A 16,545-nucleotide genomic window follows, 5' to 3' on the forward strand; every position below is an offset into this window, starting at 1 on the left:
AACCAGGTAAGTCTCTGACTTTGCCCACCTGTTCTCATCTCTCCAGCACCAGTGGGAATGATGGTTATCATTGGGGGAACTTACCAGGAAGGGTTCTGTTCTCTTCTAAGTGAAATGGAAGCACATTGGTGATAATGGAATTCATTCATCTCTTTTCTAAAAAGTACAATTTATTAAATGTGAGATGCTTACTGGCAACTGAAACATGGACCAGAGGAAAGTCCTTGCCTCCCACATGGTTGGACTCTGCAAAACTTCACTTATGAATATAATTACCAAGTCCAGGAATCCCAGTATTTTAGTCTTTATTTTAGTCTTTAAACTAAGAACTGAATTGCCAGGCAAATATGTCTTGGTTGGGGAGACCATTGTCAAATGAAGAGTAGTCTTCAAATCACTCCATGGCTTCTTTCCAATTCTCCTCAAAGGACAGGACTCACTTCTCAGCTGTAGAACAAGGCTTTCTTTCTCTTGCTTTGTGGTATCCAAACTTCTGGAAGCAAGGATGAGATTGCTCACTCTGCCACACTACCATCTCAGAGACTGACAGCCACGGCGTCACTCAAAACCAGGAAGGGATCACCTCTTTCTCATAACTCTGCCTTCTCCTCTTCCGCACAGATGCAGGCTGCCCGTTGGCTATTCATAAAAGGTCGGCAGCCCAAGGTCCATACAGTATTGAACACAGTATCAGCCAGAGAATCACAGGCTACTTGAAAAAGATGAAGAGAAATAAAAGGTTAACATACAAGACTACCTCAGGTAGTTTGAGTAATTTTAAGAAGCAATGTAATTCCAAGGATAACATGACATCTGGAGAAAAGTAAAGGCAGTAATCCAAATACAGAATTAAAAAGAAAAACATACATTTAAGAGAAGCTTTTTCGTAAGCTTCCATCCCATCTAATAAAGCAGAATATACTTTGGGGTACCCTTCTTTTATGGGCCTCCAGGTCAAAATCATGTTTAGCAATCAGAATCTCCCATACCACTATGCTCACTCCATGGAAACTCTACCATTTTTGCAGAATATTCCCTCAGATAACTCTGTTTCCTATAGCTTTCTCTGTTCAAGTGTGGGATGAATAACTATTCACTCATTGAAAAACCATGTGTGTTGGTCAATAATTCTCTTAGGCATCAGGGATACAAAGACCAAAGTGACCCCTTCCCAAGTACTCACAGTTTGGACAAAGAGGTAGACAGGATGGATAGGTAAACAAATGGTTACACTACACCATGATGGAAGTGAAATCAAGGTTGTATGGGAACCCACAGAAAGACTCTCTATCCCTCTGGGGGTAAGAGTTATTAGGGAAGGCATCTCAGAACACCTTCCATTAGAATTTTGATAGAGATTACATTGAATCTGTAGATTGTTTTGGGTAGTATGCACATTTTAAGAATATTAATTCTTTTAATCTGTGATCACAGAATATCTTTCCATTTATTTGTGTCATCCTCAATTCTTCCATCAATGTCTTATAGTTTTCAATGCACAGGTCTTTCACCTCCTTGGTTAAATTTATTCCTGGGTATTTTATTCTTTCAATGCAATTGTAAATGAAAATTTTTTAAATTTTTCTCTCTGATAATTCATTATTAGTGTATAGAAACAAAACTGATTTTTGTATATTAATCTTGTATCCTGTGACTTTACTGAATTTATTAGTTCTAACAGTTTTTTTGGTGGAGTTTTTAGGGTTTTACATATATGATATCACATCATCTGCAAATAGCAATAGTTTTACATCTTCCATTTTTTTATTTAAAATTTTTTTTAATTTTATTATGTTAATCACCATACATTACATCATTAGTTTTTGATGTAGTGTTCCATAATTCATTGTTTGTGTATAACACCCAGTGCTCCATTCAGTATGTGCCCTCTTTAATATCCAGCACCAGGCTAACCCATCCCCCCACCCTCTCCCCTCTAGAACCCTCAGTTTGTTTCTCAGAGTCCACCGTCTCTCATGGTTTGTCTCCCCCACCGATTTCCCCCCCTTCCATTTCAATTTCGATGTCTTTTATTTCTTCTTTTTGCCTAATTGCTCTGGCTAGAATACTTCCAATACTATATGAAATAAAAGTGGTGAAAGTGGGTGTTCTTGTCTTATTCCTGATCATAGAGGGAAAGCTTTCAGCTTATCTCCATTAAGCATGATGTTAGCTGTGGGCTTGTCATGTATGGCCTTTCTTATGTTGAGATATGTTCCCCTCTACCCATTGTGTTGAGAGTTTTTTTTACCACAAATCGATATTGAATTTCATTAAATGCTTTTTCTGCATCTATTGAGATGACTATATGATATTTATCCTTCATTTTGTTAATGTGGTGTATCACATTGTCTGGTTTGCTGAAGTTGAACCATTCTTACATCCCTTGAATAAATCCCACTTGATTATGATGTACAATCCTTTTAATGTATTTTTGAGTTAGGTCTGCTAAAATTCTGTTGAAGATTTTTGCATCTATGTTTATCAGGGATATTGACCTCTAATTTTCTTTTCTTGTGGTGTCCTTGTCTAGTTTGGGTATGAGGGTAATGCTGGCCTCATAGAGTGAGTTTGGAAGTGTTCCCTCCTCTTCTATTTTTTGGAAGAGTTTGAGAAGGATTGGTATTAATTTTTTTAAAGGTTGAAGCCATTTAAATGGATGATTAATTCTTTAAATGTTGAAGCCACTTTAAAAGTCCATCTTTTTCATTTGTTGGAAGATTTTTTGATTGCTAACTCGATCACCTTACTAATGATCAGTCTATTCAGATTCTACTTTTTCATTATTCAGTCTTGGTAGGTTGTATGTTTCTAGGAATTTACCCATTTCTCCTCCGTTGTCCAACTTGTTAGCATATAATTATTCATAGTAGTCTCTTGTGATCCTTTGTATTTCTGTGGTATCAGTTGAAATGTCTCATCTTCCATTTCTGATTTTATTTATTTGAGTTCTCTTTTTTTCTTAGTGAGTCTAGCTACAGGTTTGCCTATTTTGTTCATCTTTTTAAAAAAAGCTCCTACTTTCATTTATCTTTTCTATTGTTATTTTAGCCTTCATTTCATTTATTTCTGCTCTGATCTTTGTTATTCCCTTTCTTCTACTAACTTTGGGCTCCATTGCTTTTCTTTTTCTAATTCCTTGAGGTGTACAGCTAGAGTTTGTTCAAGATCTTTCTTTTTTTTTTTGATATAGGCATTTATGGCTGTGAATTTCCCTCTTAGAACTATTTTTGCTGCATCTCATAAGTTTAAGTATGTTGTATTTTCATTCATCTCAATATTTTTAAAAAAGATTTATTGTTTTAGAGAGAGAGAGCAGGGGGAGGGGCAGAGGGAAAGAATCTCAAGCAGACTCTCCGCTAAGTGCAGAACCCGATGAAGGGCTCAATCTCATGACTCTGAGATAGATCATGACCTAGCCAAAATCAAGAGACAGATGCTGGGGTGCCTGGGTGGCTCAGTCAATTAAGTGTCCAACTCTTGATTTTGCCTCAGGTCATGATCTCAGGATCAAGATCAAGCCCCACCTCAGGCTCTGTGAAAGGCAGGGAGTCTGCTTGGGATTCTCTCTCTCCCTCTCCCTCTAACCCTCCCCCACACACTCTTTCTCTCTCTCTCTAAAGTAAAAATAAATAAATCTTAAAAAAAAAAAAAAGAGTTGGACACTTAACTGACTGAGCCACTCAGGTGCCCCTCAATATTTTTTTTTTTATTTCTCTTTTGATTTCTTCTTTGGCCCTTTGGTTGTTTGGTACCATTTGTTTATTTGCTCTCTACATTGCTCTCCCCACTTCTAGTCAATATTGTACTGGAAGTTCTAGACAGGACAACTGGCAAGAGGAATACGTAAAAGGCATCCAAATTGGAAAGGAAGATGATATGTAGACGGCATTATCTTGTGTATAGAAAAACCTAAGGAATCCACTAAAATCTATTAAAATTAATAAGTGAGTTGAGCAAGGTTGCAGGATAATAGATCAATATGCAAAATCAGTTGTATATATATATGTATACATATTTATACAACATACATATACATATATATTTTTTGTACATTATTAATAAAATAAAATTAAGAAAATTTTATTTACAATAATAACAAAATGAATAAATTAATACTTATGAATATATTAAACAAAAGAAGTGTAAGACTTGTGTTCTGAAAACTATAAAACATTGTTGAAAGAAATTAAAGAAAATCTAAGTAGGGCACCTGGGTGGCTCAGTTGGTTAAGCGACTGCCTTCGGCTCAGGTCATGATCCTGGAGTCCCTGGATCGAGTCCCACATCGGGCTCCCTGCTCGGCAGGGAGTCTGCTTCTCCCTCTGACCCTCCCCCCTCTCATGTGCTCTCTCTCATTCTCTCTCTCTCAAATAAATAAATAAAATCTTTAAAAAAAAAGAGAGAGAATCTAAGTAAATGGAGAATTCATGTTCATTGATCGGAAAACATAATTTTGTTAGGATGGTAATATGCCTCAAATTGATCTACAGATTTAACAAAAGCCCTATCAAAATTCCGGCTGCCATTTCTTTCAGAAATCGACAAGCTGAACCTAAAATTCATATGGAAATGCAAAGCATCCAGAATACCCAAAACATTCTTGGAAAAAGAAGGACAAAGTTGAAGGACACTTCCCGATTTCAAAGTTTACCACAAAACCACAGTAATAAAGACGGTGTGGCACAGGCATAGATCAATGGAATAGAATTGAAGGTATAGAAATAAACACTGCATTTATATTCAATTGATTTTTGATAAGGGTGCAAAAACAATTAAATGTGAGGAAGAATAGTCTTTCAGCAATATGCAGGAACATCTGTATATACACACACAGAAGAATGAAGTTGGACCTCTTTCTTACACCATATGTAAAAATTAACTAAAAGTAGATCATAAACCTAAATGTATAAGCTAAAACAAAACTCTTAGAAGAAGAAACTCTTAGAAGAGCAAATCTTTGTGACCTTGGGTTAAGCAAAGCCTTCTTACATATGACACCGAAAGTATAAGCAACAAAAGAAAAAAATAGATAAATTGCACTTAATTAAAATGGAAAACTTATGCATTACAAGTAATTTCATCAAGAAAGTAAAAAAACCCCACAAAGTGGGAGAAAATATTAGTGAAATCTATATTTGATAAGGGATGTGTGTCCAGAATATATAAAGAAAGCTTACAACTCAATAATAAAAAGACAAGTAACCCAACTTAAAAAGAGGCAAAGGATCCAAATAGACATTTCTCCAAAGCAGATATTTAATGGCCAATAAGCACATAAAAAGATGCTCATCATAAGCAATCAGGGACATGCAAATCAAAACCACAATGAGATACAATTTCACACTCACTGAGGTCTATAATTAAAAAGACAGAGGGGCACTTGACTGGCTCATTGGAAGAGCATGTGATTCTTGATCTCGGGGCCATGAGTTCAAGCCCCATGTTGGGTGTGGAGATTGCTTAAGTAAATAAACTTTAAAAAAAACTGATAATAACAAGGGTTGGTAAGGATGTAGAGAAATTGGAACTTTAATACATTGCTGGTGGGAATGTAAAATAGTACAGCTGTTTTGGAAAACAGTTTGTCATAAAATTACCATTATAACCCAGAATTCCCCTCCTAGATATATACTAAAGAGAAATGAAAAAAATATGTCTCCACAAAAACCCATACATCAATGTTCATACCAGAATTGTTCACAATAGACAAAAGGTGGAAACAACCCAAATGTCCTTCATTTGGTGAATAAAGAAAATACATTATATCCATGTAATGGAATATAGTTTAGCAATAAAAAGGAATGAAATACTGATACATGCTACCCCATGGATGAACTTTGCTGAGTTAAAGAAGCCAGTCACAGAAGACCACATATTTTATGATTCCATTTATATGAAATGTCCAGAATAGGCAAATCAATAGAGGTAGAAAGATTTATGGCTGTCAAGGGCCGGGTAGGGGAAAGGTGGAGTGGGCTTGCTCGTGGCTATGGGATTTCCTTTTGGAGTGTTGAAAATGTCCTAAAATTGATTGTGGGGCTGACTGCATAGTTCTCTGAACATATTTTAAAAGCATTTAAATTGTTCAATTGTATAGTATGTGAATTATATCTCAATAAATCTATTTAACAACAACAACAAAAATGATCAGAATGTTCCAAGCAGAGGGAACTATAGAGGCAGAAGGATATGGTCCATCAACCCAAGGAGTTTGGAATGGCAGAAGTCAGGAGAGAAATCAGAAATATGCATGATGCTGCTGGAGAGGTAGGGTAATGGATGAGAAAAGGCTACATATATCATACTAAGGAGTTTGGATTTAATCCCAAGGAAGAGGAACCAGTTGAAGGACTTACACAGAGGGTGGAAATGACTGGATTCATGTGGTACAAAAATATATCTGGTCCCTCTGGGGAAAAATAGATTGGATGGGACCCAGAGATTTGATTAACTTGCAGTAATCAGGCAAGTGGTATATCAAAGAGATATTTAGGAGAAAGAATCAATAGAACGTTGCTTAGAGGAAGTAACTTGACCTGACCCTAGATTAGCAGCAGGTACTTATTCACCTTTTGTAGGTACAGATAGTGTAATACTCCCTTTTACGGGGCCTAATTAATTATTCATATTTTCAAGCCTTCACACATTCCCTTTAGGACTACACTCTAGACATCGATCTATGAAAACAGTCCAAGATTCTTTCTACTGCTGACATTCTAGTGGCATGAGGCCAGCTCCTTATAAGCTTAAATGTCAAACTTTGCCATCTAAAGATATATAATGCTAATACCTGGATGTAATGTTCTGGCTTTGGAAACTAAAGGATTAAAGCTTTTCCTAAGGTGAATTAGAGAAAAGAAATTACACAATCAGCGCTAGAAACTGGGTGGCTAAGCAGTTGTTTAAAAATAATTATCCTCAAGTATACAGAGAGCTTTATACAAAAAAGATAGATTTTTAAAAATTCTTTGCCAAACTGAGAACAGAATAAGGGAAAAAGGGCTTACACCAAACCAAGTGGTCCTATACAGAATAACTCCTGATATGGAAAATTATTTAATAGTGGAATGCATAACAAAAGCCAGTTGGGCAACTCTTTCTCCGGTCTTAAAGGACAGATTTTTAGATCTCTGGGACGGCTTTGGTGTGGCCTGTCCATCAGGAGTGTGGCCAGCAGCTCCTGGGCAGGACAGCAAGAACTTTAGTGAAGGAATGCCCAGAATCTTCCTTCGCCCTTCTTATGTTTGTCACAGTGTTCTAGAAAGGAAGTTCAGTGAGCTCTAATGGTCCCTTTGCATAAAGGGGCTCTGGATACATTTCTGTATGAAAACAGGAACAGAACTCCCTGCTCACACGCAGATGCCCTTAAGATACCTACCTTCCACGTTGGAGACAAAGCCCAGACTCCGCTTCAGGTCAGAACAGATAGAGTGGAGACACCATCGGAATTTCGCGTCACAACGATACTTATTGGCACCGCAAGTATCATAACAGACGTCCAGCTGGTTGCAGCACTTGGTCATTGCTGGAATGCCCAAGTCCATCTGGGGAAAAGTGAAGGAAGAAAACGCCACGTTTAGACTAAGGACCTTAGGCAACCTTGCCCTCCTCAAATTCCTGTTATACATTCAGATCAATTCCAGTCTCAAATTCCTGTTATACATTCAGATCAATTCCAAAACACCAGTCTCTCGGGAGAACACATCTGGTTGACAGTCACGGGATGTTAAGTTTCAATCATGGTTCAGTTATTAGTTTATGAACTCTGAATAGCCCATTTTCTCTTTTTCTTTTAGAGGTAGTAATTTTCAAATTCGCAGGCCACTATAGGGATGAGAATAGAGATCAGAAGGTTAGTGAAGAAGGTAGAGCTGCAGGGCTTCCAAATCCAACTAAAACCTATGCTATGGGAGATTTTGCTTGAGCCAAGGATCTGAAAGCTCAGAAGTATGAAAAATTAAGCCTCAGTTCATCAAGAGTTCACCAGCATTTATCAGGGACCCATCCCACACAGCACTGTTTTAAAGGTGTGTTACGTGTCAGGGAACAGGGTGGGCTCTAGCAGGCGTGGTTCCCGACCGCAGGCTGACTGCAGTCAACAGCGAGATCTGACATACACACACACACAGACATGTATTAAGCATCCTATAAACAGTTGCAAATGTTGTGGCATAAACTGAGTAACGAGGTTCATAGGATGCCACATCTAGAGTTTGATAACTCTACATGGGTTTTTTTGGAGAGGCTTATTAGTGATGAGGGTAGACTTAGGGTGTAGCAGGTAAAGAAACGAGATATGAGCAAATCATATGTGAGCAAGTCAGTTTGTTTAGTCTTTTAAGGGCTTAGCAGGGTTGTATTTGTTTGTTTGTTTATTACTTTTTAATTAGAGAGAAAGGCAAGTCAGTGGATGGCCCTGACTTGCAAAGTAACTGGTAAGAATTAATAAAAACTCTGGAGCAAGGCAGGGACATGATGGAATGAATGACTACAGAGAGTGATCGTTCTGTGGTCTGTGCAATAGTCTGGAACAGGGGCGTCGAGACATAGGTAGAGCATCTTAGAATCTTTTGCGGTTCTTCTGTTCATAGACTTGGACCCAAGGGGAGACTGGAAATCTGGTTTCGCAGTATAAGTGGGGATTGATTGATTAATCAGCTATTATAGATCCTTTTCACTTGGGTCTCCTTAAGTGGTCCCTTCTTTGAACTTTTACTCCAAGGACACCTAAAGCAGAATATGGACATTGATAGTTTAAAATGCCCTTCTGAGAGAAAGAAAAGAAAACACATTGTTACATTAAGAGGTAATGTAACTCATCAGACAAGGTTTCAGCCTGGGCCCTGCATTTCTAGGCAGATTCCTATCATCTGATTCCTTCCATTTACTTGTACCTCATCCCTACAACTAAACACACATCACAGCAGAGGTAACTGAAAATTCAATGAGTATAGTTGCTATCATTCAAGTCAACTAAATTGGAAATTCTTGAACCAGTTCGAAACAATACTTGTACCAACAAACAAAATGACATCATTCCCGAAATAGAGTGCCTACTGTTGTTGAAAACTGACCCCTCCCAAAATATGTAACGTGAAGACAGAGTTTGGGGATAACGAAGGGCCATGGTTTATTCCTTTGCCAGGCAAAGGGGGCTGCAGCCGGCTCACGCCTCCAAGATCACACGCCTGTCCTGGGGTAAGAGGCTGAAAGGTTTTATAGGAAAATACAGGATCGGGGCAGTTTGAAGAGGAATCTGGTTCGTGCTACCAGCTGTGCCCTGTATGTTTTCAAGCGCTGGCGCCGGCCATCCTCGTCTTGGTACTAAGCATCGACATTCATACTGAGTTCCTAGAACAAAGGGCTCTACAGAAAAACAGTGATGGGGAGGGGGAGGTTTCAAGAACGAGGAAGAGAAAAAATTGTTCACAAGTCAAGCCTTGCTGAAGCATTAATGTGTCCATCTTCATTTCCAACCATTTGTACATTTCCATAGAGGTTTCAATACCACTTCCATAGTTACTAAATTGGTATCGAGTATATTTGCCAAAAAGGGGGATTTCTCTAATATAAATATATATTTGAAAAGATTGCCTTTCCTCTGTGTCCATGCACATACTGATGACTGTGGACAAGGCTGGGCCCATGGTTGTGCAGGTTGTGCAGTGCGCAAAAGCATCCTATCAAAGGGGGCACCTCCCCACAAGACATCACAGATTTGTATATTTATTAAGAAAAATGTCTAGCCAGGGCGCCTGGGTGGTGTAGTTGGTTAAGTGTCTGACTCTTGGTCTTGGCGCAGGTTATGATCCCAGGGTCGTGGGATCCAGCCCCTTGTTGGGCTCTGCATTTAGCACGAGTCTGCTTTAGATTCTCTCTCCCTCTCCCTAATGCTCCTCCTCTCGCTCTCTTGCTCTCTCTCTCTGGCAAACAGATAAATAAATCTGTTAAAAAAAAAAAGAAAAATGTCTAGCAAATGGCAAATTTCCTCTCCTCTCCTCAGTACATTAGGATAAATTTCTGACAAATGGAAGAGGCAAGGGGACATTTTCCCAATTTGTACAAAAATGCCACATTGGTGGGCATTTTGTTTTTAAAGATTTTATTTATTTATCTGAGAGAGAGAGAGAGCATAAGCAGGAGGAGCAGCAGAGGGAGAGGGAGAAGCAGACTCCCCGCTGAGCCGGGAGCCCGATGTAGGGCGCAATCCCAGGACCCTGGGATCATGACCTGAGCCGAAGGCAGACGCTTAACCGACTGAGCCACCCACGCACCCCAGTGGGCAGCATTTTTGACAGAAGAAAAAACATTTTGCTGCTTAGAAGACTATTACAAAGTAAAATCTTTTGAATCAGCGGAAAAGTGAAGTTGAGCCTGACTAAGGCAGAATTCAAAATCATAGCTTAGGTGTGAAATCCCTCTACCCACCTTTTACATAACACCTCTTTTCTGAAGTAAAAAAGATAAAAGGGCCTCCAAGAGGTCTTAAAGTCAATCAGTTTATTACTTGTTTTCAGGGGAGGCCAGTGGTTTGAGAAACGGCCAGCAGTAGGAAGAGAAATGTTGAGCCAGCGGTTAGATTGGGGGGTGTGGGGGGGCTGGATGCCTGTATGTGGGTGGGTATGTGTAGAATACTATGGTCTTAGTGCTCTCAGCATAGCTGGTTTGATGCTACCAGCTTGATCTCAACCACTTGCCAAAGTCTTCGCTGGTCAGTGCCAAAGGCTCCAGCACATCATGGGAAAAGTCTCACTAAATTTAAATAAGTCAGACTTGTCAGATTTCATATGAAGTGATGTTTGATCCCCTACGATTTGGCGGATACTTGCAGTGGTGATTTTAAAGTTCACCACATAAGGTCTTATCTGAGGGAGCGCTGCCTCGGATAAAAGGAAATCAGATACTTTCTTTGAAAATTATCTCCCTTACTCTGTATCCAATTTTTTTTAAGATCTCATTTATTTATTTGTCAGAGAGAGAGAGCACAAGCAGGGGGAGCAGCAGGCAGAGGGAGAGGGAGAAGCAGGCTCTCTGCTGAGCGGGACTTGATCCCAGGACCTTCAGATCACGACCTGAGCCAAAGGCAGATGCCTAACCGACCGAGCCACCCAGGCATCCCTCCAATTTAAAGCAATTTTACTGCTCAGCCATATTCCATAAATGATCACTCCCATCAGGGATAACTCTTGGACTTGCCTTAGTTAAAACCAATCAACTAAGAAAATAATGATGGTGGTACGTACACTTTCTGGTACCTTAAGACCCAGGAAATAGGAGCTGCAGCCGTTGGGCTCCTGAGGCTTGTAGCCAGGTCTGGGCATGGGTGCCTTTCCTAGCAGGAGAAAGAGAGGAAAGAAGCAGAAAGAAATATTTAGAAATGAAGCATTTGGGAACATGCATCAAATAAAAATTATCTAAAAGCATATTCAATTTTTCCTTTAAAAGTCATCATTCACATCCCAATTAGGTGGTAATTGATGGTGATGGTGATGATGATGATAATGTCATAAAAGGGTAACAATCTTCAGACTAGTTTGGCATTTTTCTCCTAATCTCAAAGAATTTTATGAGCATTCATTTACTAACGATTCTAATGTTTTGTTTTGTTTTTATTTTTTTCTTTTCTAATTTTTATTTTTTATTCTTTTCTTTTATTTAAAATCAATTAATTAACATACAGTGTATTATTAGTCTCAGAGGTAGAGTTCAGTGATTCATCAGTTGCCTATAACACTCAGTGCTCAGTACATCACGTGCCCTCCTTAATGCCCATCATCCCTATTACCCTCCACCTCCAACAACCTCAGTTTGTTTCCTGTAGTTAAGAGTCTCTTATGAAAAAAAAAAAAAAGAGTCTCTTATGGTTTGTCTTCCTCTCTTATTTCGTCTTGTTTGATTTTCCCCTCCCTTTCCCTATGATCATCTGTTTTGTTTCTTAAATTCCACATATGAGTGAGATCATATGATATTTGTCTTTCTCTGACTGACTTATTTTACTAAGCATAATACCCTCTAGTTCAGTTCACTTCATTGCAAATGGTAAGATTTCAATTTTTTGATGGTGGAGTAATATTCCATTGTGTATATATAATACCACAACTTCTTTATCCATTCATCTGTTGATGGACATCTGGGGTCTTTCCATAGTTTAGCTATTGTGGACATTGCTGCTATAAACATTGGGGTGCATGTGCCCCTTTGAATCACTATGTTTGTATCCTTTGGATAAATACCTAGTACTGCAATTGCTGGTTCATAGCGTAGCTCTATTTTTAACTTTTTGAGGAACTTTCATGTTTTCCAGAGTGGCTGCACCAGTTTGCATTCCCACCAACAGTGGGAGTCGAGTGTGATAGAGTTCAAGTTTTAAAGCATTGTGATCTAAAATATGCAGGGAATAATCCCAATCTTTTGGTACCAGTTGAGACCTGATTTGTGACCCAGTATGTGATCTATTCTGGAGAATGTTCCATGTACACTCAAGAAGAATGTATATTCTGTTGCTTTAGGATAGAATGCTCTGAATATATCTATGAAGTCCATCTGGTCCAGTGTGTCATTCAAAGCCCTTGTTTCCTGTTGATCTTCTGCTTAGATGATCTGTCCATTGCTTGAGTGGGGTGTTAAAGTCCCCTACTATTATTGTATTATTATCAATGTGTTCCTTTAATTTTGTTATTAATTGGTTTATACAATTGGCTGCTCCCAAGTTAGGGGCATAAATATTTACAATTTTACAATCCTGGACTTCCAGCTCTATTACAAAGCTGTCATGATCAAGACAGTATGGTACTGGCACAAAAACAGACACATAGATCAATGGAACAGAATAGAGAACCCAGAAATGGATCCTCAACTCTATGGTCAACTAATCCTTGACAAAGCAGGAAAGACTATCCAATGGTAAAAAGACAGTCTTTTCAACAAATGGTGTTGGGAAAATTGGACAGCCACATGTAGAAGAATGAAACTGGACCATTTTCTTATACCATATAAAAATAAACTCAAAATGGATGAAAGACCTAAATGTGAGACAGGAATCCATCAAAATCCTAGAGGAGAACACAGGCAGCAACCTCTGTGACCTCAGCCGCAGCAACTTCATGCTAGACACGTCTTCAAAGGCAAGAGAAACAAAATCAAAAATGAACTTCATCAAGATAAAAAGCTTTTACACCGCAAAGGAAACAGTCGATAAAAGTAAAAGACAACCAACAGAATGGGAGAAGATATTTGCAAATGTCTTATCAGATAAAGGGCTAGTATCCAAAATCTATAAAGAACTTATCAAACTCAACACCCAAAGAACAAATAACCCAGTCAAGAAATGGGCAGAAGACATGAACAGACATTTCTCCAAAGAAGACGTACAAATGGCCAACAGATACATGAAAAAATGCTCAACATCACTTGTCATCAGGGAAATACAAATCAAAACAGCAATGAGATACCACCTCACACCAGTCAGAATGACTATAACAATAAGTCAGGAAATGACAGATGTTGGTGAGGATGAAGAAAGGAACACAAATATATGGAGGTTAAATAGCAAACTACTAAAGAATGAATGGGTCAACCAGGAAATTAAAGAAGAATTTTAAAAAATTCATGGAAACAAATGAAAATGAAAATACCACAGCTCAGAACCTTTGGGATGCAGCAAAGGCGGTCTTAAGAGGGAAGTATAAAACAATACAGGCCTTTCTCTAATGTTTCTTAAGTGCATGACTTTGGAGGTGAGGTCCATGGCAAAACAGAACTAAAACTCAAGGTGTCCTTGGGCACCTGGGTGGCTCAGTCGGTTAAGCCTCTGATTCATGATTTCAGTCTCAGGTCATGATCTCAGGGTCATGAGATTGAGCCCCACGTCGGGCTCCAAGCTCAGTGGGGAGCCTGCTTGAGATTCTCTTCCTCTCCCTCTGCCCCTCCTCCAGCTCACGCACATGTTCTCTCTCTAAAATAAAATAAACTCAAGGTGTCTTACTCCTTCATCCACTGTAAGACAAAGCAGAACATTACCTGATCACACACTTAACAAATCAGAACTTTAACAGTACCTCAAAATTTTTTCAGAATAACTTGAAGGAAATTTTGTAAGATTCCATAAATGTAAGCAAAGCATTATTGATCAAAGAGCAAAGAAAACATCACCATGCAGTGTTTGAAACTTTGTATCATAGAACTAAGCAGAAACGATCTGGTTTCTGCTACATGGCTACATGGCTTTTGAGTTATTTTATAATCTTGCAATTCTGTAGAGAGAAGCTTCGTCCATGTTATCAATGGTAGTCATCACAGGTAAAGAGAAGCTTGCAGGACAGTCGTAACAGTGAATATTTTCCTGTTACCCAGCTAAGGAAAATGGGACTGAGAGGCGTGTGACTTGCCTAAGTCATGCACTGAGTGGGGTAAGTAGCATATAAATCCAGATTTCTTGTTTTATGTCTCCAAAGCCCATGTTCTTCCACCATATTCCTTTGCCCGTTTTTAAGAGATGCAAGACAGAGCATAAGACTGAGGAAATAAGCTAAGAATTAATCCTCAGAGTGAGGCACATAGCATTTCTTTCACCTTCTCCTACAAGGTATTTCATTTTTAATTATTTGATATTATGAAATATTTCAAAACTGAAGAAAAGCCAGAGAAAACAACACCCATGTACCCACTACACAAACATAATAAATGTTAACATAGCCAAACTTGCTATCCATATTTTTTGGTTTAATTAAATGTTACAAGTAGAGTTGAAGTCCCCTTGGCACTCCCCTGTTTTAATTTTTAGATACTAAGTCTATGCTTTAAAGCCCTCCCTTATTATCCTTAAAAATAGTTTTGACTATTTTTGGACCTATTGTCTTACAATTGAATTTTAGAGTCAACTTAGTAAATTCTACAAGAGACAGTACAGGATTCTTATTGAAAATACATTGTCTTTATAGATTAATCTGGAGACAGCTGATTTTTCTTAGAATATTCTATCTTCCCAAACGTGGGTATAATACAGTTGTCTATTTACTTGGGTCTTCCTTTATGTCCTTTAATAGAGTATTATAATTTTCACCATATATTTATTCTATCCCCTACATATTGTATTATTCAGGTGCTTAAACAAAACAGAATATATCATAATCCAGAATTAAGGATCATAAGGCTCATATGGCAAATCTGCACTTTTCTGGAACCCAGGCTACTTCTAGCCCTCTGCTCTACCAGCCCTAGAATGCAACCCTGGCTCTCATGGTTCAAGATGGAGCTTCAGGCAATACATTCATACTGCAAGCAGCAGGATAAAAGGAAGTAGTGGGTCATAGCCCACTCTTTAATAAACACACTCTGGAATGATACACACATCACTTCCTCTTATTTTCCTTTGGCCAGACCTTAATCAAACAGCAATACCTAGTTGTAAAAGTGGGCTAGGAATTGAAGTCTTCTTTCAATGGAGGCATCCATGAGCCCAGCTTAAAATTGGGGAGGAGGGGTTTATTACTATAGAAAAGGGGGAGGATAATAGGGGACACTAAGCAGTCTCTGCCACTGTTTGGTTTTTGTTTCTGTAGTATGACGTGTATATGAGATCATGGTTCAAGATGGCCCCCAGCAATCCCCGTCTCTTGGTGTTCGTGCCCTTGTGTGTTGTCCCAGGGTTGGTCTATGTGACCTAGAGAATATGGCAGAAGTGGAAGTATGTTTCTTCCAAGATGAGGTTATCTATCAGCCCTAGACAACCACTAACCACCTTTCTGTCTCTATAAATTTGCCTATTCTGGACATTTCACATAAATGAAATCATACAATATGTGGCCTTTTCTGTCTGCTTCTTTCACTGAGCATCATGTTTTCAAGGTTCATCCATGTTATAGCATGGATCAGTATTTCATTTTTTTTATTGTCAGTAAGTGTGATGAACATTTAGGTTTTTCCCACTTTTTGGCTATTATGAAAAATGCTACTACAAACATTATTTTGTGTGGACAATATGTTTGCATTTCCCCAGAGGAATAAAACTTCTGGGTCATATGCTAACTCTGTTTAACATTTTGAGGAGCTACCAGACTATTTTCCAAAGTGATGGCACAATTTTACATTCTCCACAGCAATGTATAAAGGTTCTAATTTCTCCACATCCTCTCCCCCACTTGTTATAATCTGTCTTTTTTTTTTTTTTAAGATTTTATTTATTTATTCATGAGAGACAGAGAGGCAGAGGGAGAAGCAGGCTCCCGAGGAGCAGAGAGCCCGATGCGGTTCTCGATCCCAGGACCCTGGGATCACGACCTGAGCCGAAGGCAGATGCTTAACCATCTGAGCCACCAGGCACCCTATAATCTGTCTTTTTGATTACAGCCATCCTAATGAATGTAAAGTGGTATCTCATGGTCATTTTGATTTGTATTTCCCTAATAACTAATTATGTTGATTGTCTTTTCCTGTGTTTATTGGTCACTCATATGTCTTCTTTCCAAATACTTTCTCCCATTCTGTGGCTTGTCTTTTTCTTTCTTTCTTTCTTTCTTTCTTTCTTTCTTTCTTTCTTTCTTT

General features: G+C 38.6%; 1 protein-coding gene across 2 annotated transcripts in view; it reads right to left on the bottom strand.

The window, feature by feature from the left end:
• Positions 1-22: 22 nt before the first annotated feature.
• PLA2G12B (phospholipase A2 group XIIB) overlaps positions 23-16,545 on the bottom strand; it is a 26,601-nt gene continuing 10,078 nt past the window's right edge. The window contains exons 2-4 of one of the 2 annotated variants that reach the window (XM_035021487.1): positions 11,247-11,335; positions 7,382-7,547; positions 23-712 (exon numbers count right to left, since the gene is read on the bottom strand). In XM_035021487.1, coding sequence (XP_034877378.1) covers positions 591-712; positions 7,382-7,547; positions 11,247-11,335 — 377 coding nt within the window. In that variant the 3' untranslated portion in view covers positions 23-590. The remainder of the gene's footprint in view (positions 713-7,381; positions 7,548-11,246; positions 11,336-16,545) is intronic. The other variant, XM_035021496.1, reaches the window with a different exon arrangement.

The sequence above is a fragment of the Mirounga leonina genome, unplaced genomic scaffold (genome assembly GCF_011800145.1).
Source record: "Mirounga leonina isolate KUSES-001 unplaced genomic scaffold, KU_Mleo_1.0 Mir_114, whole genome shotgun sequence".
Classification (NCBI taxonomy): domain Eukaryota; kingdom Metazoa; phylum Chordata; class Mammalia; order Carnivora; family Phocidae; genus Mirounga; species Mirounga leonina.